Source organism: Phodopus roborovskii, unplaced genomic scaffold (genome assembly GCF_943737965.1).
Source record: "Phodopus roborovskii unplaced genomic scaffold, PHOROB, whole genome shotgun sequence".
Lineage (NCBI taxonomy): Eukaryota > Metazoa > Chordata > Mammalia > Rodentia > Cricetidae > Phodopus > Phodopus roborovskii.
Window position 1 is genome coordinate 29,012,577 of NW_026125052.1, and position 27,857 is coordinate 29,040,433.

The 27,857-nt window shown below is 47.5% G+C and overlaps 1 protein-coding gene across 1 annotated transcript; it reads right to left on the reverse strand.

Annotated features, from left to right (window-relative positions):
• Window positions 1-1,890: 1,890 nt before the first annotated feature.
• LOC127221097 (uncharacterized) lies at window positions 1,891-27,677 on the reverse strand. The gene is made up of 11 exons (XM_051183015.1): window positions 27,601-27,677; window positions 22,709-23,050; window positions 22,068-22,182; window positions 19,835-19,985; window positions 13,695-13,712; window positions 13,595-13,645; window positions 7,638-7,748; window positions 6,465-6,603; window positions 5,393-5,755; window positions 3,502-3,616; window positions 1,891-2,315 (listed from the first exon to the last, which is right to left on the reverse strand). Exons 1-11 carry the CDS (start codon window positions 27,635-27,637, stop codon window positions 2,168-2,170), a joined length of 1,590 nt encoding a protein of 529 aa, XP_051038972.1. The 5' UTR covers window positions 27,638-27,677; the 3' UTR covers window positions 1,891-2,167.
• Between the last annotated feature and the right edge of the window lie 180 nt (window positions 27,678-27,857).

Genomic DNA, 27,857 nt, shown 5'->3' on the forward strand with positions numbered 1-27,857 from the left:
CAAAGAAGAAATGTTTTATTAAATAACTTTTCATTACTTATTTTAAATCTTATTTCTTGTGTTTGTGTGTTTGATGTGTTTGTGAGTGTGGGTGTGCAACACAGATTGCATGTAGAAGCCAGAGGATAACTTCTTGGAGTTGATTCTCTCCTTCTACCATAATTCTGGGTATTGAACTCAGGTAGCCAGGCTTTCACAATAAGTTGATCCATCTCACCAACTCTTAAAAGGGTATTTTCAAAGCTCACAAATAATTGAGGTTACCCTCCATGTCCATAGCTGGGAAAGTTATCTAAAAGGTTCATTTGATTCACTGTGCTGGCTAGATTTTATGTCAATTTGACCTAAGCAAGAGTCATCTGAGAGGAGGGAACCTCAACCGAGAGATGTCTCCATGCCAGGCATGATGCTACACACCTTTATTGCCAGCACTAGGGATGCAGAGGCAGGTGGATGCTGCGAGTTTCAGGACAGCCATTAGGACTACATAGAGGGCATGTGTCAGGAGATCATCTTGTGTTCTGTTTCATCACAAACACAGGATGGGGGAGGGTGGGAACAAGGGGAGGATGAGAGGAGGGAGAAGAAAAGGAAAAGAAGGTTCTAAACTGTTTATGCACAGAAGGGAAACTATGTGATAGTGTGCTAACATAACCAGTCAGAGGGCAACACAAACAAGATGCATGTTACAGTGTCAACACGTCAGTGTGCAGGATTCTCAAAGGCACAATGTCTAGTGGTAAAACTGAAGACTTAGAAATGAAGCGTGCATGCTGAGCCTGGCAGCACACGCCTATAATCTCAGCTAGGGAGGCTGAGGCAGGAGGATGAGGAGTTGGAAACTAGCCTGGGCTATGTACTGAGACCCTGTTAAAGAAGGAAAAGGAAGAAGGAAGAGAAGAAAGAAGAAAGGGAGAGAGATAGAGAGACAGACATACAGGCAGGCAGGCAGGCAGACAGGCAGACAGACAGACAGACAGACAGACAGACAGAGGAACAGGCTGAGGTGCATCTCTGTGGCCAAGTACTTGTTCTGCATGTCAGGCTTTACTCTTGAACACTGAGGGATAGGAGTGTACCCCTGGTCCAGGCGTGATGTTGCAGGTGAATATCTGTGATTTAGAGGCCAATATGATCTATGTAGTGAGTTCCAGACCAGGGCTCCATAGTGAGACCCCGTTTAAAAAAGAAAAAAGGATAACTCTGTCTATATAGCCATCAGAAATAGAGACATTAAACAATACAAAATTGGCAAACCTATGTGCCTATATATGACAAAACCCTAAGGTCAACAGATAAAAAACAAAACAAAAAAAAACCAGGTTGAGCTTGTTACCAAGGATGGTGGAAAGCAGCAAGGTGACATCAGAAGGCGGGGTCATCAGTATGGACCATATTCCACTTCTGAATCTGGAGAAAGGCACGTTGTCAAACTTCCATCTACATATTTATGTCCATACCCTTTGATTAGTGCTGTCCTCAGCCTTGGTTGAAGCTTCCCTCTGCTGTGATTTTAGTGCGGAGGAAAAGTGTCTCTTGAGTGCTCCACAGTAAGTGGGGACATTACTTTCAACCCTGCACCCTACCCCAAGGGACTAGCACTCTACCCCTAGGCAACCCCATTCTACCACAAGGCACCCCACCCGACCCCAAGGGACCCCTCCCCCACTCTAAAGCACCTCCGCCCTACCCCAAGGCTCAGGGATGTTACAGAAGGAAGAAGGAGAGGAAAGAATTCCACAGCCAGAGAGAAGGAGGACAATGCTGGGAGATGCTGCGTTCTGGCTGCGCCATGGCCACTACACACCACACTGCAGCAGCAGATACCTGCACAAGACCAAGATGCAAGATCGGCTAGCGTTCCGGCAGGGGGTAGTAACTGAACTGAGTGGATACCAAAAGAAAAAGAAAAATGGAAAGGAGGGGGATGGACCATGGAGGGGGAGGGGACACAGGCCTGAGGGCATGTTGTACATGCGTGAAATTATAAAGAGAAAGTACAGACACGCTATTAAAATGTCTGTGTGTTTACTGGGCACATGTTTAGGTGTTTCATTCAGCACAAAGAATCTTCTAAAAGTCCCAGCGTTCTCAGAAGCACAGATTGTCCTCTGCCACCAGAGGACTGTGTGTGATGACAGGGACAGGATTTCGCTGTCAACAGACGTCACCAGTTCTCATAATCGGGACAATGCCGATTCTCCCCAGAGCACCTCAGAGGCCTGTTCACCCAGAGGACGGCACCGAGCATGCCCAGGAGCAGGGGCACCTCCAGAAAGACCAGGAGCTGGAAGTAGATGCTGTTGAGTAGGGACCTGTGGGGACAGGGTCCCAGTTAGCTCCCTTCCCAGAATGCAGTGCTGCTGCCCTGCACTGTGAGCCTGTCTCTTTAACCCAGGTATGTCCACAGTGCTGTGTTCAGGGACAAAGCGGCCCTGTCTCAATGACCAGTGTGACAGAGAGTCCAAGAAGCAGCCTTGAACTGTGGGCTTGGCCCACTCCAGACCAGCCTCATGCAACTCTACTCCTAAGGCTTCTGTCCAGGCAGGCACGGCCTTCCCCACCCACTTGAGTACTCTCTGTCTCCTCCTAGTGACTCTTACTTGTTGTTGTTGTTATTAATATTATTATTATTATTAATATTATTATTGGACAGGTCTCTTGATTGTGCAGACCAGGCTGTCCTGGAACTCACTATGTAGATCAGACTGCACTGAACTCACAGAGATCCTTCTGCCTCTGCCTCCCCAGTACTTTCATTAGTTAATTGATTAATTTAGAGGTGTCTCTGTGTGTGTCCATGTGTGTGTATGCAGGTGCACACATGTGTGCATGAATGTGGAGGTCAGAGATGCCCTTGGGTGTCACTTCTGAAGAATCGTTACCTTGTTATGTCTGTCTTGAGACAGCTCTCACTATGTAGCTCTGGCTAGAACGGAATTTGCTATGTAGTCCAGGCCTTAAACTCACAGAGATCGGCTTGTCTTTGCCTTGAAAGTGCTGGGATTAAAGGCATGGGCACCACTCCTGGTCCATCTATCTTGTTATCCGATAGGATCTCCCATTGGCGTGGAGCTTGCCAAGTAGGCTAGGCAGACTGGCCATTGAGTCTCAGGGACCCTCCTGTTCCCACGTGTAGAACGGTGGTATTTAAAGTGTATGCCACCAAGCCTGACATATGGGTGGGTGCTGTGGTTCGAACTCAGATCCCTGTGCTTGCAAGGAGAGTACTTTAGCAGCAGAGCTGTCTCCCCAGGCTATGGATGTTTGTGTAGTAACCTCAGGCAGGAAACTAAGTGCATCTCAGCAGGTCTGGGTCTGGGTATCCTTGCTGTGTCCTGATAATTAGATGAGCAACTGGCTTTAAAGACACCCACTAGGTCAGTGTGGGACTGGGATGCAGGAGGCCCACAGGAGGGAGAGCCTAACCCCTGCCTTCACCTCTCAGCATTATCCCCACCCCCAATCCAGACGCCTCAGGGATATTGAGTGGTTCCTCACCGAGGGTGTGGGCTGGGACCAGGAGTTGTGCCCTCTGTGGCCACGCTGGCCTGAGTGTGCCCAGGTGAAGCTGTCGGGGACTCCAGGGTGTTTGTTCTGCTCTTAGGATCAGAGCCTGTGAAGCAGAAAAGGTTGGAAACACAAGACAGTCCCAGTGACCTTAACTCCGTCTCCTACCCACTGATCCCTCTGTAGCTCTGCATCACACAGGTCCCCAGGGACGTGGTGGACAGCTGTATGTCAGCCCATAAGCCCCATGGACACACCAAGGCCTGGACAGGGCCTCCATCCCAGCCCTTCCAATGATGCATTGTGGCTGGTTGGCACAACCAAACTTGAGGCCAGTCTTCCTATAGAGGAGCGAGTAAGTGTCAGTGGAAAGACACTTGGTGCCAGATCCCATCTGGCCTCATCACACCATTTATGTCCTTGCCTCCCATCCTTCTGGGGACAGACAGGGGTTGGTGAGACTCTGTCTGCCTAGTCCATCATTCCCACACTGTCAGCCTGAGAGGCCACTGGGCTGTCTTCTCTGAGGAATGGACAGATGGAAAGTTCTAGAAGGGTCCATGTTTGAAGGCCCCTGTGCAGAGTGGCCTCTACAGCAGAGAATCAGTGACGCCAAAGGGGTTTGGTTCCACGCTCTTCAGGATGAACCCACAGAGGATGTAGGAGGGAGGCTTATGTGAGGGGGAAACCAAAACCCAGAAACCAGAGCTGGAAGCTGGGTGTGGTGATGCCAGCCTGTAATCCCAGTGCCGGGGAGGCAGAGTCAGGAAGATCAGTCACTCAAGACGAATGCCAACTACACAGCGGGCTTGTGGTCAACCTGGACTGCACAAACCCCCTGTCAGAGAGGAAATCACACCGGGAAGCAGAGCTGCTCAGCCCCTTCAGCTCCTGCCACCACCCTGCCCTTAAAGATCTGTGCTAATTGGGGTCTACAAGCAAGGGAGGTTCCAGTAGGGGGAGAATGAATTGTAGACATGGAGAACATTGGGACCAAAGTGGCGCAGAGCCTGTGGTCTGTCCCCTGTGACCCTCTGCTGGGAAGAAGCACCTTTGGAAGACTCTCTGAGTTTCTTCATCAGGAAATGGTTCCTGGGAAAGGGGGATACAGGGGAACTAGCAGGGGCTGGAGGGATTCCTCAGGGATCAAGAAGCCTCATACATAGTGCCAGCTCCATCCTGTGTCTCTGCTTCCTCTCAGAAGCCCCAGAACCACTGTGATGAGGCTGGTCCCTCATGGAAGGGAAGTGTCTACTCGGTCCCAGGACAGAGCAGCCTGTGATGGGGAGCAGGTGCCAGGTACTGTTCCCACATGGAGATGGGGACAGCAGGGGATGGACCTTGGGAAGGACTCATCTCCTATCAGGACAGGAAGTCACAAAGAGTCAGTGGTTCACGGCCTGTGTCTGGAAATGTTCGGGCCTGGGTCTATCACATGGGACACACAGAGAATCTCCAACAGGGGCTGATGAGACAGCTCGGTGGGTAAAGGCCCTTGCTTGCCAAGCCTGGTTTACCTGAGTTTGAGCCCAGAATCCACACTGTGGGAAATAAAACTGAGTCCCAGAATTTTTTCTCTGAGTGGCACACACCATGGGCAAGTCGAAACAAACAAATAAATATAATCCAAATTACTGAGAAGAGTGTTTGTAAGAACTCACGTTCCTCGTTGTGCCTGTGTGTGCATGCATACTCATGTGTTGCTGTACACATGCTACTATCACACCCATCACACATGCTCTCACAGTGGCACCTATGGACTCACTCACTGTGTCCTGAGTTACTGATTGACCAAGTTCACCTTGCTATTGTATCTGGCCTCGTTCTTTTATGAGGAAGTGACAGATCGGGACTCAGGGGGCCAAGGCATGACAGGGCTTACCTGGGACCACAGACACCACCACTTTGAAAGAAGAATTAATCCCCAAGGAGGGAGTGATCTCCCACCAGGAGCCATTGGTAAATGGTATATCCACACTACACATGTAGGTGCCTGCATCTTCCAGGGTGAGGTTCTCCAAGGTCACTGTGAAGGTGAGCGTGGCTGGATGGTCCCTGATGGACACTCGGCCTTTCCTAGCTTCATTTGAGGCTCCCGTCTTGACAATACCTTTGCATAGCAGCAGTGACACTCTGCACCAGTATTTGTTCTGAGCCTTGTATCTCTCCTCATAATGACACTCCACACTCAGGGATTCCCCCACAGTGCCTATCACAGAGCTGGGGCCACGAAGAGGGACACAGCCTGGAAAACACAAGCCGAATTCTGCACCCTCACAGCTGGATGGGGGCCAGGCCTGCCTTGGCCAGGTCTCAGGGAGCTGCCTGGTCTGGAGGAAGGCGTGAGAAAGGAACCAGGCTTTGTGAGATCAGGAGTCAGGACTGAGGTGAGCAGCTCTGTTATCCTCAAGAGGGGGCAGGGAGAGGCTTGTCCTGGAGAAAGGAAGAGCCTAGGAGGAACAATACTGTGTGTGTGCATGCGTGTGTGTGCGTGCGTGCGTGTGTGTGTGCGTGTGTGTGTAAGAGAGAGAGGGAGAGAGAAACTTTACCTACGTACATATACATGTGCATGTTTCTGTGTGTGTGAGACATGTGTCCCTGTGGGAATGAGCACTTACTTGTGTGTGTTTGGTATGCACACACGTGTCCACAGATACATGCGCGTACACAACGGAGATCGTGCTGTTCTCTGGCAACAACTGTTGTCACAGCTGGCCCCCTCAGTAAGTCCTGACTGTGTCTGGTGTGGTAGACATGGCTGTCCCTGAGGGCTGGCAGCCCCTGTGAGGCGATGCAGCCTCTCCTGCCCAGCCTGACTCTTGCCCTCACTCTTGGCGTCATCTGCCTCTGCTGGCTGCTTCTCCCACCCCAGCCCATGGGCCTGTCATGCCCTCTCACTTACAGCAGGAGTTTCCCTCTCACAATGTAACCCCCGTCCCTGTCCCCGTGCTCACCTGGGGCCCCCAGGAGGAGCAGGGCTGAAGGCAGCCATACTGCCATCACTCTTGGGACCATTTCTTCAGCTCTATGTCTCCTGTTTCCACCCAAGCCAAAGAAAGCAGAAGGGCGCGCTCCTAGATTTATGGTCGATGTTCACGTGCCTCAGTTTCCTTCCTGCTTCCTGGTTCATGTGAGGCTCCAAATGCACAGGGTGGAGGGGGGCAGGAAGTGCTCCAGGCACTGCCTCCTCTCACTCCCGGTCAGGGGCACATGCAAGGCCCTGGACTGAGGATGCTACCTGTCCCCTGGCCCTCAGCTAAGGGCTTCACAACCTTCCCACCCCTGGCAGAGCCCTAGAGAACATTTCTTTTTCTGTTCAGGCTGCCCACCGTCTGTGACGTGCCACTTCCTGAGTGGACGTGAGAGCTGTACATCCTCTCTTGCTCCTTCTCTGTGAGCAAAGAGGAACCTTCTCCTTCCAAAATTCAGCTTAGCCTTCCATAGAGAGCTCTTAGTCTATGGGTCTCTGGCACCATTTCTAGCTTCACGGATATCTCGGCCAGAGTTCATCTTGATGCTGTGTCCCCAAAAGGGTACAGACCTGTAAGTCACAGCTCTGTCTTCTCTGTCATTTGATTCTGTTTGATTCTTTGGTTTGTTGTGTGTTTGTGGCAGCCTCTCCAGCCAGAGGTGGCCTCTGTATAGCTAAGGATGACCTTGAGTTGGTCCCGATGCTTCTGCCTGGTGAATGTAGGTATTACAAGTGTGTGCCAGCACACCCCATGTGTATTATGCTCAGGAATGAAGCCAGCGCTTCATGCGTGCTAGGCACACATTTTACCAATTGAGATTGGTCTCAGATCTTGTTTACTTGAGACAGTATCTCATCTTGCAACCCAGGCTGGGCTGGAATACACTATGTAGCTCAAGCTGAACTTGAACTCACAGAAATCCTCCACCCATTGAGTGTACCTGGTGACTCTGTCTCCTTGTATGTCCTGGCCCCAAAGCTAGACATGGACCCGTTGTCATTATCTTGGGTAGGTGCTGTGTGTTGGAAGGAGAATGAAGAATAACCTCAGATCTCTCCTTTCTGACTCTCAGTTCCCAATGCTGTGGTACATTTCCCTCTGGTGTTGGGGAAGAAGGCAAGACGATGTTGTTTGGAGCCTGGTGATGCTCCTCACCTTATGGGCTTCTGCTCCTTCAGGGACGACATGGCTGTCATCAGGACAGGGAGTCATGAAGAAGTCAGAGTTAGGACTTCTCACATCCCAGCTGGAAATGTCTGCTCCCTGCTGTCACGGGAGGACACAGAGGGCCTGAAGGACAGAGCTGTCCCTATCCTGTTGTTGTACATGCCTGTACATTCAGAACACAACAAAATACACATTGCTGATTCGCAGCCACTGACCCCTTATTCTCTCTTAGGCCATGTGTTCCGTGTCTCTGCCCAGGGCTGTGATGGACAGCCCCCTGATTGGATAGTTCTGCCGCTGGTGGGATCATGGACCCGTCTGGGGACAGAGACATGGCAATCTGGAAGGTGGAAGCATACTGAGGTCCTTGTGGTCCCTTTTTTGGGCGCACTTTTATGAATCCCACACCGTATGTGCCTGTGTGGCTCACAGTGAAACCGTCTTAAGATCATTGTGAATGGGAGGTTCATGGAACAATTCTGAGGGATGCTTGGCCAGTCTCTTCCTTGCATCTTGTTAATCCTCCAGGGTGGTAAAGGTGGATGGAAAAAACATTGTCATGTCTTGTATTCCTCGCCGTACAGACACTGTGTGTGTCGGGATTCTCCCCATGAGGACTCGCCCAGTGCTGGCAAGAGCTGGATGAAGGACTCTGGGAAACGTGAGTCCCACTTCTGAGGTCTGAGGTGGGTCAGGCTTGAGGCTTCCTGTGATCAGGTCCTAAAGTGGCCTCCACTTTAGAGGGGGCTGAGCAGGGACACTGCCTTTGCCAGACTCAGGAGTTGAGACTGAGCAGTAAGGAAGTAAGGGGACAGGGAAAGAAGTGGCCCTGGAAACAGGGGGGACCTGGGTCAGGGCCACTAGGGTTTGTATATGTGATTGTGTGTGTTGTTTTTGCATATGTGTGTTGTGGGATATTATTTTCTCTATGTGAACATGTGTTACATTGAGTATATTGGGAGTGTGGGGGCAGTGAGTGGAGAGGGAGTTAGGAGAAAGAGAAGGGGAGGAGAGGAGAGCATGAGGGACCAGGAAGATTGAGTCAGGGGAGGAATAGACGAGAGCAGAGAGAGAGAGAGAGAGAGAGAGAGAGAGAGAGATAGACCATAATAGAGGAGCCATTATAGATTTGAAGAGAAAACTGACTCTAGAGAAATGTCCAGAGACCTACAAGACTGACCCCAACTAACAATCTGAGCAACAGTGGAAAGGCCCTTGCCTGACAAATGCCCTTGCCTGATAGTGAGATTGATGACTGACTTAACCACCATCATAGATCCCTCGTCCAGTAGCTGACGGAAACAGAAGCAGACGCCCACAGCTGAACACTGAGCTGAAATCCTGGAATCCAGTTGCACAGAGGGAGGAGTGATAAGAAAATGGGGATAAGACCAGGCTTCAGAAACCCACAGAGAAAGCTGACCTGAACAAGGGGAGCTAATGGATCCCAGACTGATACCTGAATATCCAGCATTGGACCGACTCAGACGCCCTGAACATGGGCCCAGTTAAAAGGCCTGGGCAGTCTAAGGGACCTCTGACAGTGGAACCAGTATGTATCCCTGGTGCAGAAAAGGACTTTTGGGAGCACATCCCCCATGGAGGGATACTCCCTTAACCTAGCGGCAGGAGGGAAGGCCTAGCCCCTACTCCAAATGACTTGACAGATTTTGTTGTTCCCTCCTGGAAAGCATCGCCCTCCCTGTGGAGTGGGGGGGGGGGGAATGCGATGGGAAGGGAGGAGGGTCAGGGACATGGGAGGGAGGGAGAGGGAACTGGGATCGATATGTAAAATAAGAAAAAACAATTAAAAACATGAAAAATAAAGACGTGTTACATTTGTTCATGCTGTGGAATGTTACTTCAACTGTGTCCAGGCGTGTTCCATTTGCTTCTGCTGCCTTTGTTAACAAGGTAAATGTGTGCTAGAATTGTTTTTGCTGCATTTGCTCATTTATGAAAAGATATGTTCTCACCTTGCCTGCCTCAGGCACCTCATCGGGCTAACAAAGAGCTGAATGGCCCATCACTAGGCAGAGGAGGGATAGGCAGGGCTGGCAGGCAGAGAGAATAAAGAGGAGGGAAATCTAGGCAGGAGAGGAAGGAAGGAGACATGAATGACAGAGAAAGACAGGGGACCCCTGGGATCAGCCCGCCAGACATGGAGACAGCAGGAAAATGAGACATACAGAAAGAATGAGAGGTAACAGACCGCGGCAAAACATGCAAGAAGAGAAACAGCTTAATTTAAGTCACAGAACAAACAAACAAAAAATGAGACAGCTAGCCAGAAACTAGCATAAGCTAATGCAGAGCAATCAAAATGAATAAAAAAGTCTCTGTGTCATGATTTGGGAGCTGGTTGGTGGCCTAAATGAAAAAAGCCTGGCACATACGTGTTTTTGTGTGAAGTGTGTGGCTATGTGTGAAGCAGTGTGCATATGTTCTTGTGTGTGTGTGTGTGTGTGTGTGTGTGCAATGAAGATATTATTCCTATTGTATTGTTACAACCACGTGACTCTGTCCCAGAAACAGGACCATTGGCAAGGAATGTGTGTGGTACATACTACTGTGTAAATAGTGGTGAACATAAATACATTTGATGTGCTTGGTACATGTGCATCATGTGTACAGCATGTGTAGCTTGAGTACCGTGCATAGCTATGTGAATTATAACATACACACATATGATGTGTGTGATATCTATGTGTCACATGTAGTGTGTACTCTATGCACTGCCTGCATGTGTTACATGTATGCTGTGTGTGTTGCATACATGTATGTGGCATGTGTAGCACATGTGAAGAATTTCCCATGTACATGGTATGGCTTACACATGACAACTCCTGTATGTGTGTGATAAGCCATGTCCTCTCTTGATCCTGAACAGGTTACATTTGCAATGGTAGATGTGCCTTGGGTAGCAAGGCCTTTTCTGCAAAGCTATCATCCAGTGACTGGCCGTGCTACTTTGGTAAGCTAGAAGAGTGTGGACCCCAGGAGCGGGCCCTCTGGGAGTGGACACAAGCCGGATTAATCTGCTTTTTATGACAGTTGTTGCCAAAGCAAAACTACCAACTGTTGTAACCACACATGTTTATTTCTTGTTCTTGGACAAACTGAGTCAGCTTACCCTCCTCCCCGCCCAGGCTGAAGATGCCTCCATTCTACTGTAGGTGGCAAGAAACCAATGGTGGTCCTTACAGTCTCAGCTCTGAGGGTCCATATGTCATATAAACTCACATCATCATGGGGGCACAGGGGGATAACACCTTTTCCTGGAATGACACAGCTGTTGGGGGTGACCGCTGTGTTTGGCGTGTCTTGGTGATCTAGTAACTCCTAGTGACATTGGGGAGACAGCTCTGCTCTGTGAGTCCTGAGGATCCAGGACCTGAGTGATCTTAAGGACCCCAGTCACGGTAGGAAGGTTAGGCACAACTCAAGTGTATTTACGGACAAGGATTGGGGGTCATTTTCTGTAGGAGGTAAGCAGCATGGCCATCAAGCTGGCTCCTGGAGAGAGTATGTCTTCCAGACAGATCCTGGAGCACTGGGTCACAGGAGTAGTATGGATGGCATGAGGGGGTGACAGATGCTACATGCGGTTAATGGGACACTGTCCAAGTTCATTCAGCCACAGCCATCAACATCACAGAGCTTTCTCTTATTTCATTACACTTCCTGACATCTTTCCAAAGAGATAGCTTTGATTTTATTTGGAACAGGCTTTTGATTTTTGTTTTTAATTAAATTAATTAAAATTTTGATACAGTTTCTCTGGACCCTAGGCTGGTTTCAAACCCTGATCCTCCTGTCTCCCCCTCCCAAGTGCAGGGGTTTTAGGGATATGCCACTACTTAGGGCTATTATTTTTATTTTTTGGTTCTCTCAGACAACTTCTTACTATGTAACTCAGCTAGACTGTAGAAAAGGCTAGGCTTGAACTTTGGCCATGCTTCTGTCTCTACCTCCAGAATGTGGGGTTAGATACATGTGCTATCATGCTTGGCTGATTTGTTGCTTTACAAGAACTAATTTCTAGGGCTGGGGGACAGATCTGTAGGTAAAGTGCTTGCAAGTATGAGGATTTGAGTTCCATCCCTGGAGCACAGGGCTAAAAAATTCAAGGCATGGTGGCACAGGCTTGTAATCCCAGTGCTGAGAAGTCAGAGCCAGGTATATTCCTAGGGCTCACTGGCCAGCAACCCTAGTCAATCAGCTAAGAGACCCTAAGTCACAAAACAAACAAACAAACAAAAAAAACAACCCAAAGTGCACAGTACCTGAGGAAGAACACCTAGCCTCTGCACACTCAGGTGCACTCATACACACACACTCATACACACAAACACACACACACACCTACAGCCGCAGGCAGTCATACATTCACATGTGTATGTGCATATGCCCCCTAAAAATATGAATCCATATACACATGCACATGAACACACACACACATACACTCACATGTGCACACACACACACAAACATAAACACATATGGACATGCACACACATGCACACGTGCACGCACTCGCACAAATGTAATGCACATACTTGCACACTTGTGTGCACACACACGCACGTGAACACACACACGTGCATGAACACACACGCACACACACATAAACACACATGGACACACATGAACATGCACACACTCACACACATACACACACATGCAATGCACATACTCACATATGCACACACACACACACATGCACGTACACACATACAAATGCACATCTACACAAATGCATACACACAGACACACACACAGACACACGAACACACACACACACAGCATTTCTGCTCTCTAGAACCCTTCTTCACCACCGCTATAGCCTGGAAGTATCTATAAATGTTGCTGAGTGGAAAGTACTGGTCAGAGGACGACACTTCTGTATGAACAACAGAAACAAGGAAGCTGACCTTTAGAAATAGTCAATCAGCAAATCTGTGTAAAAGAGCTGGTTTGCACAGAATGGCAGCGCCGTGGAGATTTGGCAAAACAAAAAGGAGAATGGCATGAGGAAAAATTGTTTTGCTTCCTCCTTCTCCTCCCCCTGCTCCTCCCCCTGCTCCTCCTCCCCAGCCCTCCTCTTTGTCATCTTCCTAGTCTTCTTGAGACCTGAAACCAGCTGTGGTCCCTCTGGTCTCAGATTAGGAGAGATCGTCCTTCCTCTCCCACACAAGGTCAGGGTCACCCCATTAGGCTATTCTGCATTCTTCACCTCTAAGAACGAGGGTGTTGACCTGGTGAAACATCTGGGAGGAGTTAGAATACGAAGAGTGAGGTCACGAAGGTCAAGGCCAGGCTAACTAATGCAGAGTGACATCAAGCGGCTGCCTGATGCTGCCGCTGCTCAGTTGGGAGTCTGATGAGGCATGAAGGAAGCCAAGCACTCAGGCTGGACCATATCCATACTTAGACAGACACTGCTGCCTGAAAGGAGACACCTGAAATCAGGACCATGGACAGCAGGTGTTTATCCTGATGCTCTGGGAAGGAGATCCCAGGAATCTGGTGTCTTGATGCAACTGTTTGAGCCCCTCTTCCCAGAGTGAGCAGTAGAACGAAGCTGGAGGCAGAGAATTTGTGTCCACTAACCCGTGATTCTCTCAAAACCAGGCCTCACACTGGGTATGTCCTTAGAGCCTTGCTCACGATAGCTAGAGTAAATAGAACTACACATTTGATAGCATGCTTCAGAGACTACAAAAATTAGCTACTTGTTAATAGGTCCCACCAAAGTCTGGTGAGGCATGCACTCCACACAGCCAAGGTTCCAGACTTCTGCTGCCTTCCTGTTGTGTGAACTCTCAAGAGTTGATTTCACCTGCCCGTCCATCTAAGATGGTCATTAGTGCAAGAGTCGAGTCAGAGAGGGCAGAAAGGTGATGGCAAGAGCTTTACCGGGGGTGGGGCTGGTTCACACTCACCCACAGCTGTCTGGCCACATGAACAGACAGAGACACAGAAACACAGAGTTGCTATGGAGAAAAGAGGAAACGGTGAAGACAAAGGGCGGGGTTCTCTCACCTCTTGCCACGCTCCACCCTGCAGTGAGAAGTAAACATGTTACTGAGAAGAGGAACAACCTCATATTCTAGAACAGGAGAGTGTGCGTGCACGCGCAGGTGTGTGTGTGAGTGTGTGTGTGTGTATGTGCATGTGAGTGTGGACATCACATGCTCATCACAGAAACTCCACGGCTACAGATACACCTAAAGTGCCTAGCAGGGCATCCCTGGACCTGTGCCACCCTCTCTGTGTCTCTTCAGGGTCTTCCCTGCAAGGAGCAGGATGGATGGAGGCCCCTCTCGGTGAGCAGAGGCAGGTGCTGTGAGCCAAAGCCTAGCGTATGCACCGGCATTCATCTCTTTGCTTTCCACTTGTGGGTGCAGCGTCACCAGACACCTCACACCACACCCTCTTGCATCTCCCAACCTGGTGACCTAAATTCCCTCAAGCCAACACACAAAATAAACTCTTCCCGCTGCTTTTGTCATTGCTTGGTCACAGTAAAGAAAACAAACCAACCAACAAATACAAGGCCATTGGAGAGGAAAGAAGAAAAAGGAGAGAAAGAAAGATAATAAAAGACAGAGAGACACAGATAGACAGCTGATAGTGTCTAGTAAGCTTTTGTCAACTTGATACAAACTAGAGACTCCAGGAAGAAAGAACCTCTTTGAGCAGTTGCTTCCATCACATTGGCCCAGTGGGCACATCTCTGGGGACATTGTCTTGATTGCTAATTGACGTGGAAGGGCTCAGCCCACCATGTGTGATGCCGCCATGTCTTGGGTTCTAGAAGGAAGCAGGCAGAGCAGCCCTGTAGAGCAAGCCAGTAGGCAGCGTCCCCCTCCCCCCCCCCCCCCGCCATGGCCTCTGCTCCTGTTCCTGCCTCCAGGTTCCTGCTGACTTCTTGCACACTTCCTTCAAAATGGACCGTGATGTGCAAGCCAAATAAATCCTTTCCTCCCAGCAGGTTGGGTTTGGTCAGTGGTTTATCACAGGAAAATAAAGCAGACTAGAACAGATGGGTGGGTGGGTGGGTGGACCAGGCAGGCAGTTGGATATGCTTATCTCACTCCTTCACTGAAACACAGGGTAGCTCTTCCTATTTGTGAATGACATGGACTCTTTTCCTCATGATCCAGGTTCAGACTCTACCTTGGTCTCCTTCTCTAATCATCCTCTTATTTATTTATTTGTTTGTCTATCTATCTATCTATTTATTTATTTTTCTGAGACACAAAGCTTCTCTGTGTAGCCCTGGCTGTTCTCTGCAGACCAGGTCGGCTCAAACTCACAGAGATCTGCCTGCCTCTGCCTCCCAAGTGCTGGGATTCACGGCATGTGCCACCACCACCCAGCCCTCAAGATCTAGATGGGGAAAAAAATCTCTAAATGGGTTACAGTGTTTTAAAAAATGTACAAAGGTTTGGGAGACAAAGGAAAAGTGATATAGACAGTCACAAATGGACAAACAAACAAGCAACCAAATGCAGATTTAAAATAATAAGTAAAGTCCTTAAAAGGGGAGTAAAGAAATAAAAGAAAAAGGTCACATACACATGGAAAACACACAGAGGGTCTGGATCCTGTTCATTACTATGTTGTCTTTAAATTTTTTGGCCTCTAAGAAAATGGATGATGAAAGTTGCTAAATTAAAGCAACCTATATATTTAAAAAATATCTTGACTTCAAAATGGAAGTCAAAAGGTGTGTTGCTTTGAGGGAAAGGCTATGTTTTTATTTCCCAGAGGCTGTGGATTCATTCCTGGATAAAGATGATCTGGTTTGATCGAAGAAGACCCCCTGAAAATCCTCGTTATAGATATAAGGTGTATTTTACCTGCTCAAACATCAAACAAAACAATCTTAAACTGACTTGTGCACTCCGTCTATTCTGTACTTGAAATGTATGTTACCTGTAAAAATCTATGTGTTTTTAGATCAAAGGGATTAAACACCAATGAAAATGGATGACCCAGGTGATCCAGCATTTAGATGCCTCTTTTATAGTCTCCTCAGAATTCTGCATCCAAATCAGTTTCAAGGCTTCTGGCTGAGATGATCCAGCCACACAAACTGCTCCAGCCAAGACCTAACAATTATTTTGATTTTCTCAAGATTTCCCCAAAGATAACGGTACCCACAAATAACAGGAAGTAGTCTAGAGATCAACACTCACATTCCCCAAATGAGTTATGGAAATTTGTTATCTATTAAGGCGGGTTGATTACAAGTCATTATTAGTCATAGTTAAAAAAAAAAGCTAAACAAAAGAGTTAAATTCAAAAATATATTTCTAAAGGAAAAAGGGGCATGTGATGAGATAAGACTATAAAGTAGACTATTGAATCTACTTTAATCCAAAAAACAGTCATTAATATCAAAATATTTTATATTGGTATGGACTTTGGTTTGTTGATACATAGTTAAAGTTAATATTGTTATACCGTATGTATGTTTCTACTCTTGTTTGAGGTATTGTGTTTATAAAGCTCATTTAAAAATATAATATATAATTGAGAAATACAGATTAATAGGTAGCCATCTATTACAATCAAACTTATAGTCATATTAGGTATGTTTTCAAGGTCTCACACAGATATATTTAGATAGTTTGATGGTCTTTGATCTATAGACTATGGCATTTACTATGTTTAATGACTTAAGGATTTTCATGACAGTGAGACATATCTGCTCCTGTCAGCACTAATCTTCTTCAAAGAAGATGATGGGCATTGAAGAAATTATAAGAATTTTGCTTTCTTTGTGGCCAAAGTAGCCACTGGGCAAAGAAACTGCCTTTGCCTCAGTTGCTGACAGTATTCTGTCCAACCTGAATCAATAGGATGCATAAAACAAAACTAATAATAATAATAATAATAATAATAATAATAATAAAAACAAACAAAACCAAACAACAAAACTGTGCAAGTTTGCAAGACAAGCTAGGACAGCCCTGTAGTGGGATATTCACTTTGTCTCCTTCTGTGGCACTGACCACGCCCATTGGGGGGTGGAGCCATGGGCAGAAGTGACCTGTGGAAGGAGGTCGGAGGGGGCCAGGAAAGGCTCTCTTTCTGGTGTGACTCGGACAGGAGAGGATCGGGTTGAATTTCCTGGTGTTCATCTATCTAGGTTGTAAGTTATTTCTCCCTGAATAAACATCTATTCGGCCTATTTGTTTATCCTGATCCTTATTTACCGCAATACAGCCCTTTACAATTCCCTATTTCTGAAAACTGTCTGTTACATATGCGAGGCCTGTAGGCCAAAGTTGGATGTGCCACTGTTACAGAAGGACTTTGGTGACTGTGCAGGGAGCCATATGTCCCTGTTGTAGGCAACATTTCACCTTTATGAGGTCTTTGAAAATGTTTGTCTTAGCCAGGGTTTCTATTGCTGTAAGGAGGCACCATGACCACAGCAACTCTTATAAAGAAAACATTTAATTGAGGGGGGCTGGCTTGCAGTTTCAGAGGTTTAGTCAGTTTTCATGAAACATACTATAGGCCAGACTGGTTCCAAACTCACAGAGATCACCCTGCCTCTGCCTCATGAGGATTGGGATTAAAGGAATTGGCCACTACCAACTGACTTCCTTCCTTCCTTTCTCCTTCCTTCCTTCCTTCCTTTTTTTGAGACAGAATCTCTCTGTGTAGCCAAAGCTGTCCTGGAACACAGTCTGTGGACCAGGATGGCCTCCAGCTCAGAAATCCACTTGCCTCTGCCAATTGCTGGGATTAAAGGCATGAACCTCCCCCCCCCCAGTCCACTACTTTTTAATGGGCCTTCCATTTACTCTCTCTCTCTCTCTCTCTCTCTCTCTGTGTGTGTGTGTGTGTGTGTGTGTGTGTGTGCACGAGAATGACTCCCATTAAGTTTGATTAGGATTGCTTGTTGGATCATGGGTGGGAAAAAGGCAACTTCCCATCCACTACTCCACTTGAGCAAGCAAAAACCCTTCTCTCAATGAAGGCAGACTCACCGGAGCTCCAACACCCATCAGGGAGAAGACGCTAACATGGGTCTCTTCCCACGCAAAGTGTTAGGAGTGAGTTTGGGCTGTGGGTGTGAGCATGAGAGGATGAGAAGACTCTGTGTTGTGAGTGCAGCACTCACTGAGGCTGGAGAGCTGGGAACAACTATTTCCCACTTGACCGTTTGCCTTTGAACCTTTCAGCATCCTCTGCCTGCGGAAGTTAGCAAGGTTTTTCTTATTATTTAGCTTGTATTTGGATCGTGTGTAGTGCTTAGCCGTTGAATAGATGCTTTTGAAGGAACAGGAAGACAACAGTGGTCAATGATGTAGCCAGTCTTTCTCTGTCCCACCAGCCAGCTCCCCAGTAATGACACAGAGGCTTCTTATTAATTACAAAAGCCCGGCTTAGGCTTATTTCTAACTAGTTCTTATAACTTAGATTAACCCATTTCTATTGACCTATGTCCTGCCATGTGGCTCGTGACAGTTACCTCTCCTCCTTCCTGTGCATCTAGCTGGAGACTCCCTTCTTCCCAGCCTTCTCTCTGTCCCCCGAAATCCTGCCTTGCTATTGGCCCTCAATTGGTCCCAATTCAAGGGACCCATCTTCATCATGACCAAAATGATGATTCCACAACTCAGGGGGCTGATGTGGTCTCATGATCCTTCACCCAGGTAACTCCCCTGGGACAGACATGTCCTTTAGGACCAACAAACAGCTTCCAGATCATGGCATGGTGACCTCATTAGTTAGGCACGGTCAGCCTTCGCTTAGGCTCGTTTCTGACGAGCTTTTATAATTTAACTTATCTGTTTCTCTTTATCTATGTTTCATCTCCAGGCTCTTTGCCTTCCTTTTTCCTGTATGTCTCACTTTCCTACTGTCTCTATGTCTGTCTGTCTGGCAGCTGCCTGGCTTCTGGCCCTGGGTGTGTCCCTTTCTTTCTCCCTCAGGCTCTTCGTTCCTTTCTTCTCTTCCGCCCAGATCTCTCCTCCTATTTATTCTCTCTGCCTGGCAGCCCTCCCCTTCCCTCTCATGCCTAGCTATTGGCCATTCTGCTAAGCCGGTCAGGTGCCTTAGGCTGGCAACCTTAAACAGCAACACATGTTTTCATAATTAAACAAATGCAGCATAAACAAATGTAACACATTTTTACATCATTAGCAAACAAAAGTAACACAACTTTACACAGTTAAAGTAATATTCTGCAACATAAACAGATGTAACACACCTTTTCATAGTTGATATTCTGCAACTCTCTGGGACAGGGATCTAGATTCCAGGGACCATGACGGAGCTACTCCCTGGGAACCCGTGGTGACAGGTGGTACAGGCACACTGTCTGTCAACTGCTCTACCTGTGTTTATAACACATTTACTCGCTGCTGACAAAAAAGAAATCACAGTGTGATTTATCTGTAAGCAGCAGACACCCAATACAATAGTGGCAATCTTTTATGCCACTTGGTGAAGCCACATTTCCCAGACATTTGGTCAAACACCTGGCTGGTGGCCCACAGAGTTTGAATGACATAAGTCCTCCTAGGAACTTTTTCTTGTAGTTTCTACTTCATTGGAGACTGTCGGAGGACGAAAGGCCAAGGCAGGCACTGTAGGACATTCTGAGATAGCTTTCAGCTGTCGCTGCTATTTGAGGGGGAGTGGTCTAGGGCTGAGTCCACAGTACCCCAGTCATTGCTGACCACAGCCATTCCTTCATAGACATATTCTTTCCTAGGCTGGGAGATGGCTCGGTGGGTAAAGTGCTTGCCTTCTCTACAGTACAAGGACATGTGTTTAATCAGAACAAGCTATGATTTTCTATGTTTTCGTGTGTGTGTGTGTGTGTGTGTGTGTGTGTGTGTGTGTGTGTGTGTGCATGTGCTTTAAAGCTGGGGCATTCGTGTGTACTTGTAATGGCATGATAGGAGGGGCGGCAGGTAGGTTCCCAGAGTTCCCCTTCAGCTTGTCAGGCCTAAATGACAAAGGTCCAGGCCAATAAGAAACCTTCTCTTGAACAATAGTGGAATGAATTTTGTCCTCTACATACTCTACATACATTTGTGCACCCACAGTGTGTAAACACACACACGCACACACACACACACACACACACACACACACACACACACACAGTTTTTTCTGTCTGTTGGGAGGTTTTTCTCTCTTTATCGGACATCAGAACTCTGGACCTTTGCCAGGCCAACTTCACCTCCCCCACAGCATCTCTGAGGCCGGTTCACCCAGAGGACCGCACTGAGCATGCTCAGGAGTAGGGGCAACTCCAGAAAGACCAGGAGCAGGAAGTAGATGTTGCTCAGCAGGGACCTGCAGGAAAGGAAGGAGAGAGGGAGTAAGATGTCACCGGGCATAGAGCTCTCAGCCTTCCTTGTGTCCATATCCTAGCCTTCAGTGGCCAGAGAAGGACAAGCCCAGGATGCTACAAGGATGGCCTCTCTGCATGTGCATGGCTGGTCATGCTGCCTGCAGGCTACGCTGCTTCCCAGGGAATCTTTGCCTGGTGTCCCTCTTTTCCTTTTGACCACCGTCCTCCCTGTTTGCCTGGTCTCCCGGAAGTCCTCCTCATCCAGTGCTCATTCCAGCCAGGCAGAAGGCTTCCCTGCTCCCTGACCTTTTGACCCTTGCCCCTCTTACATTCTTCACCCAGGTGGCCCTGCCCAACCTCACCACTGCCTTGTGGGAGCTGATACACATCTTAGGAGGCTTAGGGCACACTACATCTGGAAATGGTTGGTGGCTGCTCCTGCTCTGTCACATGAATTGTTACCAATATTGTAGTTCTTGGTGTTCCTTTATTATATCCCGTGGGACCATGATGAGTCCCTGAGCAGTCTTGATCCATTATTCCCCACTCTCTGTCATCCTCCTGCCCTGCCCAGGCCTCCATCTCCCTCCTTGGACCATCCTTGGTTTCTCCTTTGGCCCAACAGAAGGCCATCCTCAGTTCATGAAAGTGTCTGCAACTGCAGGTCCTCTGTAGTCATAGCTTAGCATGAACAAGTTCCTGGAAGGCGGAAGAGCTGCCACTCGGCAGAGCATGCATCAAATGTCCTGTCATGTTTCCCAGGACTGCACTGCCCATGCTCCACACTCTCTTGGACTGTGTGCAGGTCTGGAGCCTCCTTCCCTCTGTCTGTCCATATCTAACACTCCATTCATGTGAGTATATATATATATATATATATATATATATATATATATATATATATATACTACCAGATATATATCTACCAGAACTCTTCCAAAGCGCTAAGAGAGAAAGAAAATGTAAAAAGTAACCCTCAAGAGAGCCTACAAGGTGGGAACACTGAGGAATATTCCTTTATGCTGTGTCAATGCAAATCACTGTAACTGGTTTATTAAAAAAGCTAAACAGCCTGTAGCTAGGCCGAGACAATGTTGGAAAGAAGCTAGGAGTCTGCAGGTCACCATCCAGATACAGATGTGCAGAGATACAGTACGCAAGCCTTGGGGCAGCACACAGATTAATAGAAATGGGTGAATTGAAGTTATAAGAGCTAGCTAAAAGCAAGAGTAAGCTGTGAACTGAGCATTTCTAACCAATAACAAGTCTCTCTGTGGCTATTTGGGAGCAGCAGGCAGGACAGAGCTGATTGGCTGTCCATTTGTCTAACTTAAGATTTAATGGGCAGAAAGAACACACTAGAAGGGACATAGGGAGGACTAGGACTGGATAAGACCTGAGGGATCATTCTCAGGGAGGGCTAGCGAGGTGACTTCTGCCTTCACTGTAGGGGAAGTGGAGGTTTGTGGTTTAGCTGTGCCTTTGGCTGGGAATTCCTCTGGACCCCAGCAAGGGTGACCAGCATCACCCTGGCACAGCACAGCCCTCAGGTTCCCACTCTCCTCCTCTGCACTTTGTAGATTTATTCATGGGCTGGAGCCTGAAGCTGATGGGGAAGGATTCTCTTCTGACTCAGGAAAGACCCAACCTTGGCCCTCTGCCCTGCCCTCTGGGGAACACACAGGGGAGCCACCAAAGACCAGGCTCAGTGTCTTCTGCCGTTCAGATGAAGAAGGTTCCTTCCTGTAGCTGAGGCTTAGAAGGGAAGTCATGTTATACTAAAAGGTGAAAGGGTTAGGAGCCCACCTCAGGCTTTGCCATGAGAATACACCAGACCCACTGACCCTACAGGATAGTTACCTTGCTTAGCAAATAAAATCACAAGATGGCAAGGCCAATTTGGTATTCATATAAATGACTTTTTCAAAAGTGTAGATAAAGCCGTGTAATGCTTGGGTTATACACAAGTTTTCCTGAATTCCAGGAGTCCCGGGCATTCTCTGTTTTATCTGGAGGCCCTCCCAGGGGAGAGGTCACAGGGACAGCCCAGTGGGAAAGAGCTGCTGGGGTCCAGCTCTGCTTACCAGGTGAGGGCGCTGGTTTTAGTCTCTCCTTGGATGCCAAAGATCTCCGTGGTTGATGGGGTGGATGTCAGAACTGGGGCCATGGTTGTCATTATTACAGTAGTAATTTCTGGGGCTAAAGATACAAACATAGCATGGTTCATTCCTCCTGAGGACAGCCCAGCTCTGGGTATGGACTAAAGCTTTTTCCACTGGGAATTATATAGCTTGCTCTACAGACACCATCTAAAACTGTACATTAATTCTTTCCTAAAGGAAGATGATGTGCAGGGCAAAGCAGTTCCCCCTTTAAAACTCCCTTCTTCAGGCTCACTCATTACTGTCTGGTGTGCAATCTGTAGGAAAACATGTTTTGCACATTTTGTCTAGTTTATGTTAAAGGGGTTGGGGGGTGTCTCGGGATGGGAGTTTACATCCGTGGTCGAGTGCATGTGTAACACACATGGGTTCAGTTCCCAGACGTGTACAAGTGAGAGTATGTGAGACACACATGTGGGGTGGGAAGACAAGTCCTCCCCACCTCATAGAAACAGGACCAGTAGAGTCGTCTGTGGTTATCTTTTCCAGTAAGACTGTTACAGTCATGGGTTCAGGGCCCCTGATCCCTCACTCCCGCCACAACGTCTGGAATTTTTCCTTACCTGGATCAATCTTCACGTCGACTTTAAACCCGTGATCATATCCTGTTCTCTCGATCCCACACCAGTAAATGCCAGCATCACTTGTCCTCAGGTCCTCCATGGTCACTGTGACGATGAAGTCTGTCTGGTCATCCCTGATGGACACACGGTTCTTCTTCTTCAACTTCTCGGATTTATAAGTTTGGACGAGAATCTCACATGTATTTATATCAGCTCCTCGGCACCAGTATTTCTTGTAACCCTTCCAGTGTGAGTCATAATGGCACAGCACAGTCAAGGTGCCCCGCTCCCGACTCCTCGCCATGTATGGGCCTGTGATTTTATGAAGAGCAGCAGAGCAGCCTGGAAAATAGAAAATGATGGACCACTGATCTCCCACTCCAAGAGCAAGAAACAGTGTCGAAAAAATAATCCATAACAATCGGGGAAGGGCTACCCATTTATCAAGACAGGCCATCATCATTCTATTGGTCAAAGCCTCAAAAAACAGCTGACTATGCTGGATATTTTCACGAGGAAAAGATGTGTTAGATTTGTTTCTGCTGCAGAATTTTACTATAACTGGGTAAAGGTGAGTTGTATTTGTTTAGTGATGTAAGGATGTGGGTTTGATTCTTTAAGATGTGTTGCATTAGTTTCAGTTTACCTGCCTAAGGCACCTGATTGGTCCGATAAAGAGCTGACCGGACAATACCCAAGCAGAGAAAACATAAGTGGGGGCTGGCAGGGAGAGAGAATAAATAGAAGGAGAAATCTAGGCTCAGGAAGAAGAACTAAAGAAGGAGAGAACCAGGGACGTGTCTGGACCAGAAGCCAAGCAGGCAGAAGTCAGCCAGATGTACAGACAGCAGGAAAGTAAGAAAAGGTAAAAAGCTCTGAGTCAAAAGGCAGATAAAGAGAATCAGGTTACCTTAAGTTAAATGGGCTAGCCAGAAACATGCCTAAGATAGGCTGAGCATTCAAAATGATAAGTCTCTGTGTCATGATTTGGGAGCTGGTTGATGGGCCAAAGGAACAAACCTGGTGCAGATGAGCCCAGTTGCAGCTCTCAGAAGATAAAATGGTGACACTGAGTATTCCTGGCGTCCTGTCATCCACCCCTCTTCATGCCCCAGTGGACAATAAAAGTGTATTTCAAAGAATCCTTCTGCAAGCATCTTTGTGTTTCCCTGGAGCACAAAGTATCAGAAGACCATGTCCACAGGGCATGATCCTGCCTTCATTTCAGTACCCGTGACAGTCAGGAAGTCCATCCGAAGAAGTCACATCCTGTGGCCATGCGGAGGCCAGTTCAGGCAGACCAGCAGTCTCCAGCTTTGGAAGCTGTCCAAAGTGACACCTACCAATCTGTTCTCCGTGCGATACAGAGCCAAGAGTTCACAGACCCTGTGCTGCCCTTCAGATCCACCTAAATCTGACCAAAAGCTCCTAGGAAGGGATAGGGATTCAGCTCAGTTGCTGGGGGTGCTTACATAGCATGCACAAAAACAAACATTAACAAATACCTGCTTAAAAGAAAAGGGCTCAGAGTATTGGCTCCAACCACAATAACAAAGTGCGTTCCTAACAGCAGAGATGAGAAAAGAAAAATTGCTAAATGTAATTATATTAAACTAAAAGGACTTAACCAACAGAGTGAAGACACAGCTTCCAGGTGGGAAAACATCTTTTCAGCCTGTGCACTGGGACAAGAGGCCAACTTCCTTATATATGAGCAGGAATTCAACTCCAAGAGTCCAGTAGCAACCATAACTCAATGAAAATGATATAATAAGGGGCTGTGGAGATAGCTCAGTCAGTGTCATACCTGCTGTGCTAGCCTTAGCATGAAGAATCTGAATTTGTTTCCTCAGCAGCCATGTAAAAAGTCAGGAGTACTAGCGTGTCCCTGTATCACAGCACAGAGATGCACAAGCAAAGACAGCATCTGGGAAGCCCCTTGGCCCTCCAAACCAGCTTCACTTTCAGCGAGGAACCCTGTCTCAGAAAATGAAGGTGGAGTGGAAGTTGGGCATGATGGTACATGCTTTAAATCCAGCACTGGGGAGGCAGAGGCAGGCAGATCTCTGTGAGTTCAAGGCTAGCCTGGTTTACAAAAAGAGTTGTGGGCCAGCTGGAGCTACATGGTGAGAGCCAGTGTGAAGAATAACATAACATAAAAGTAAAGGTGTAGAGCAAATAAGGAACAAAGCCCGACCTCTTGACCTCAGGTCTCCACATGCATGAACACCCATGTGCAGCTGCACCCACACACATGCATGCTCACACCCACACAGACATGAGCAGATGAACTGAGCACACAGTTCTCAAAGGAGATACAAATGGCCATGAAATATATGACAAATGCCCCATGTCACTAATTGTCAGGAGGCAGATACAAATCAGAATCATAGACAGCCATCATCATCCCCCAGTCAGAATGGCTTTTACCAAACCCACAAAATATAACAACTGTAGATGTGCGTGTGGGACAGGGAAGTCTCACACACCTTGGGTTGGAATGTAAATTAGACTTTCTGGGAAACAGTATGGAAGTCCCTCAGAAAAAGCATAGAACTGCTACATAAGTCAGGGAAGGAAGGAACGTCAGTTGAGAAGATGCCTCCATCAGGTTGGCCTGTACGCAAGTCTGGCGGACATTTTCTTGATGTGGGAAGGTCCAGTCCACTGTGAACATTGCGGAATAAGAAGCAGGCTGAACGAGCTGGGGGGAGCAAGCCTGTTCCTCCAGAGTCTCTGCCTCAGCTCCTACCTCCAGGTTCCTGCCCAGCTTGAGTTCCTGCTCTGTTTCCCTCCATGAGGTTGGAGGAAGTAAAATAAACCAGACACAGAAAGATGCTAACACACATTTTTATTCATATGTGGAAGCTACAGAGTTATTCTCTGGAGAAAGGGAGATGGGGGTGGACAGGTCAGTGAAGTGTTTGCTGCAGAAGCAGGGGACCTGAGTTTGGATCCCAGAATGCATGGAAAAAGCCAGATGAGATGTGGTGTGCCTGTAGCTCTAATAGCTGGATAGTCAGCGACGGGAGGATTCCTGGGGATCACTGGCCACCTAGAGAGTCAGGGAGCTCCTTGTTCAGTGGGAAACCCTGTCTGAACACACGAGGTGGAGAATGGTAAAGGTTCCCAATGCTAATCTCTGGCTTCCACACATATGTGTGCATCCACACATATGTACCTGGGCATGTATGATAGGAGATGTCATTCTGTATATATGTTTCTCATACTGGTTAATGAATAAAGCACTGTTGGCCAATAGGAAAGGAAGATAGGAGGGACTAGGAGACAAGGAGGAAAGAGGAAATAATAAGGAGGAGTCAGGATGGAGAGCCTGGAGAGAACAGAACCGCCATTCCTCCGCTCTCGGTAAGACCACGTGGAAATACATAGAAATGGGTTAATAATTAAGACAGAGCTACCAATTAGAAACTAGCACCTGGCCAATAGCATTGTATCAAATACAGAGTCTCTGTGCATTATTTGGGGCTGGCGGTGTGGCGGCAGGACAAGACCAGGCGGCGGGCAGAAAAAAACTGTACTCCTTACACATGTATGAGCACATGCATGTGCATGCGTGCACACACACACACATACACACACACACACACACACACACACACACACACCACTGACACATGCATACACCTCACAGACACATAGTTTTTCATAAAGAACCAGAGTTAAGCTCAGAGAAGCAGTGACGGAATGGAGGTTATCAGCCTGGGAAGGGTGTAAGGGAGAAAGGGTAGAGGGAGAGGGAGGCTGCTTAGGACATAGAGGTGTCATTTGACGAGAGTGACACCTCTAGTGTTGTACAACACAGCTGAGAAATGTGGTTGACAATTCACCTTTCAAAATGCCTCATAGAGAAGGTTTCAGATGCTTCTAGTACAAGGAAATGCCAACATCTCTAATGGAAGGCCAGCTACCCTGACCGTCACATCCTGTAACACCCATGCAAAGGCCACATTGTACCTGTCCCTTTCTTCCTACTTTTGGAGACAGCTCCCTCTGTGTAGACCAGGCTGTCCTTGAACTCACAGAGCACCTATCTGTGCTTCTGAGTTCTGACATTAAGTCATTCATTACCACACCCAGCCCCTATAAGTATTTCAATTGTGTCAATTAGAAGTCAGATTATAACTGGATATGCTAGAGATCCCAACACTCAGAAGGTGGAGGCCAGTGGATCAGAAGTTCAGGGTCATCCTAGGCTGCATGAGATCCTATCTCAAAAGTGCCAGACATAAAAGTATACATATATTTTTAAAAGGATTAGTTTATCCACTCTCTCATCTACTTTTGTGATGTAGCCAGGGTTGAGAAACACACTCTGGAAGGTTTGTTAAAAAGTTGGTTGATGGGAGATGTCATTCTGTATATGTTTCTCATACTGGTTAATAAATAAAGCACTGTTGGCCAATAGGAAAGGAGGATAGGAGGGACTAGGAGACAAGGAGGAAGAGGAAGTAGTAAGGAGGAGTCAGCAGGGAGAGACCGGGGAGACCAGACGCCTGCCTCACTCCCCGGTAAGGAGACCACATGGAAATACATAGAAATGGGTTAATACTTAAGACAGAGGTAGCCTATAAGAAACAAATAATGGGCCAACAGCATTATATCAAATACAGAGTCTATGTGCGTTATTTGGGGCTCGCGCGGTGGCAGGACAAGACCGGGCGGCGGGCGGAAAAACCATACTCATTACAGTTGGTTCTTGTTTTGTGTTCCCTGTGGCACCCATAGGATCCACCAGACCTTGGTTTTTATTTAGGGAGTAAGCATTTGGTGAATGAATTAGCCCTTCCTCTTTTCCTGAACCCAGGGCAGATAGTTTGTGTCCTCCCCCACCACTGACACTGTGAGTTCTTAAAGTCCCAGCTACTTACCTGGGAGGAAGAGGAGCAGAGCAGGGAACAGCCACATGGTCCTGTCTCTTCTTCTGGTCTTGGTGGCGACAGATGTCAACACCCTGCAAGACTTGAAGCTCAGCTTGAATTTCCTTTAGGTCTTTCATTCACTTCCTTAACAATGTCTCAAATTTGCATATTTCAAGAAAGAGGATGTCAGTGCTTTAGAAGACCAACTCCTTGCATGTGTGGCCAGCTGGATGAACAGGGAACTTCCTCTGCTGGGTAGATGCAAG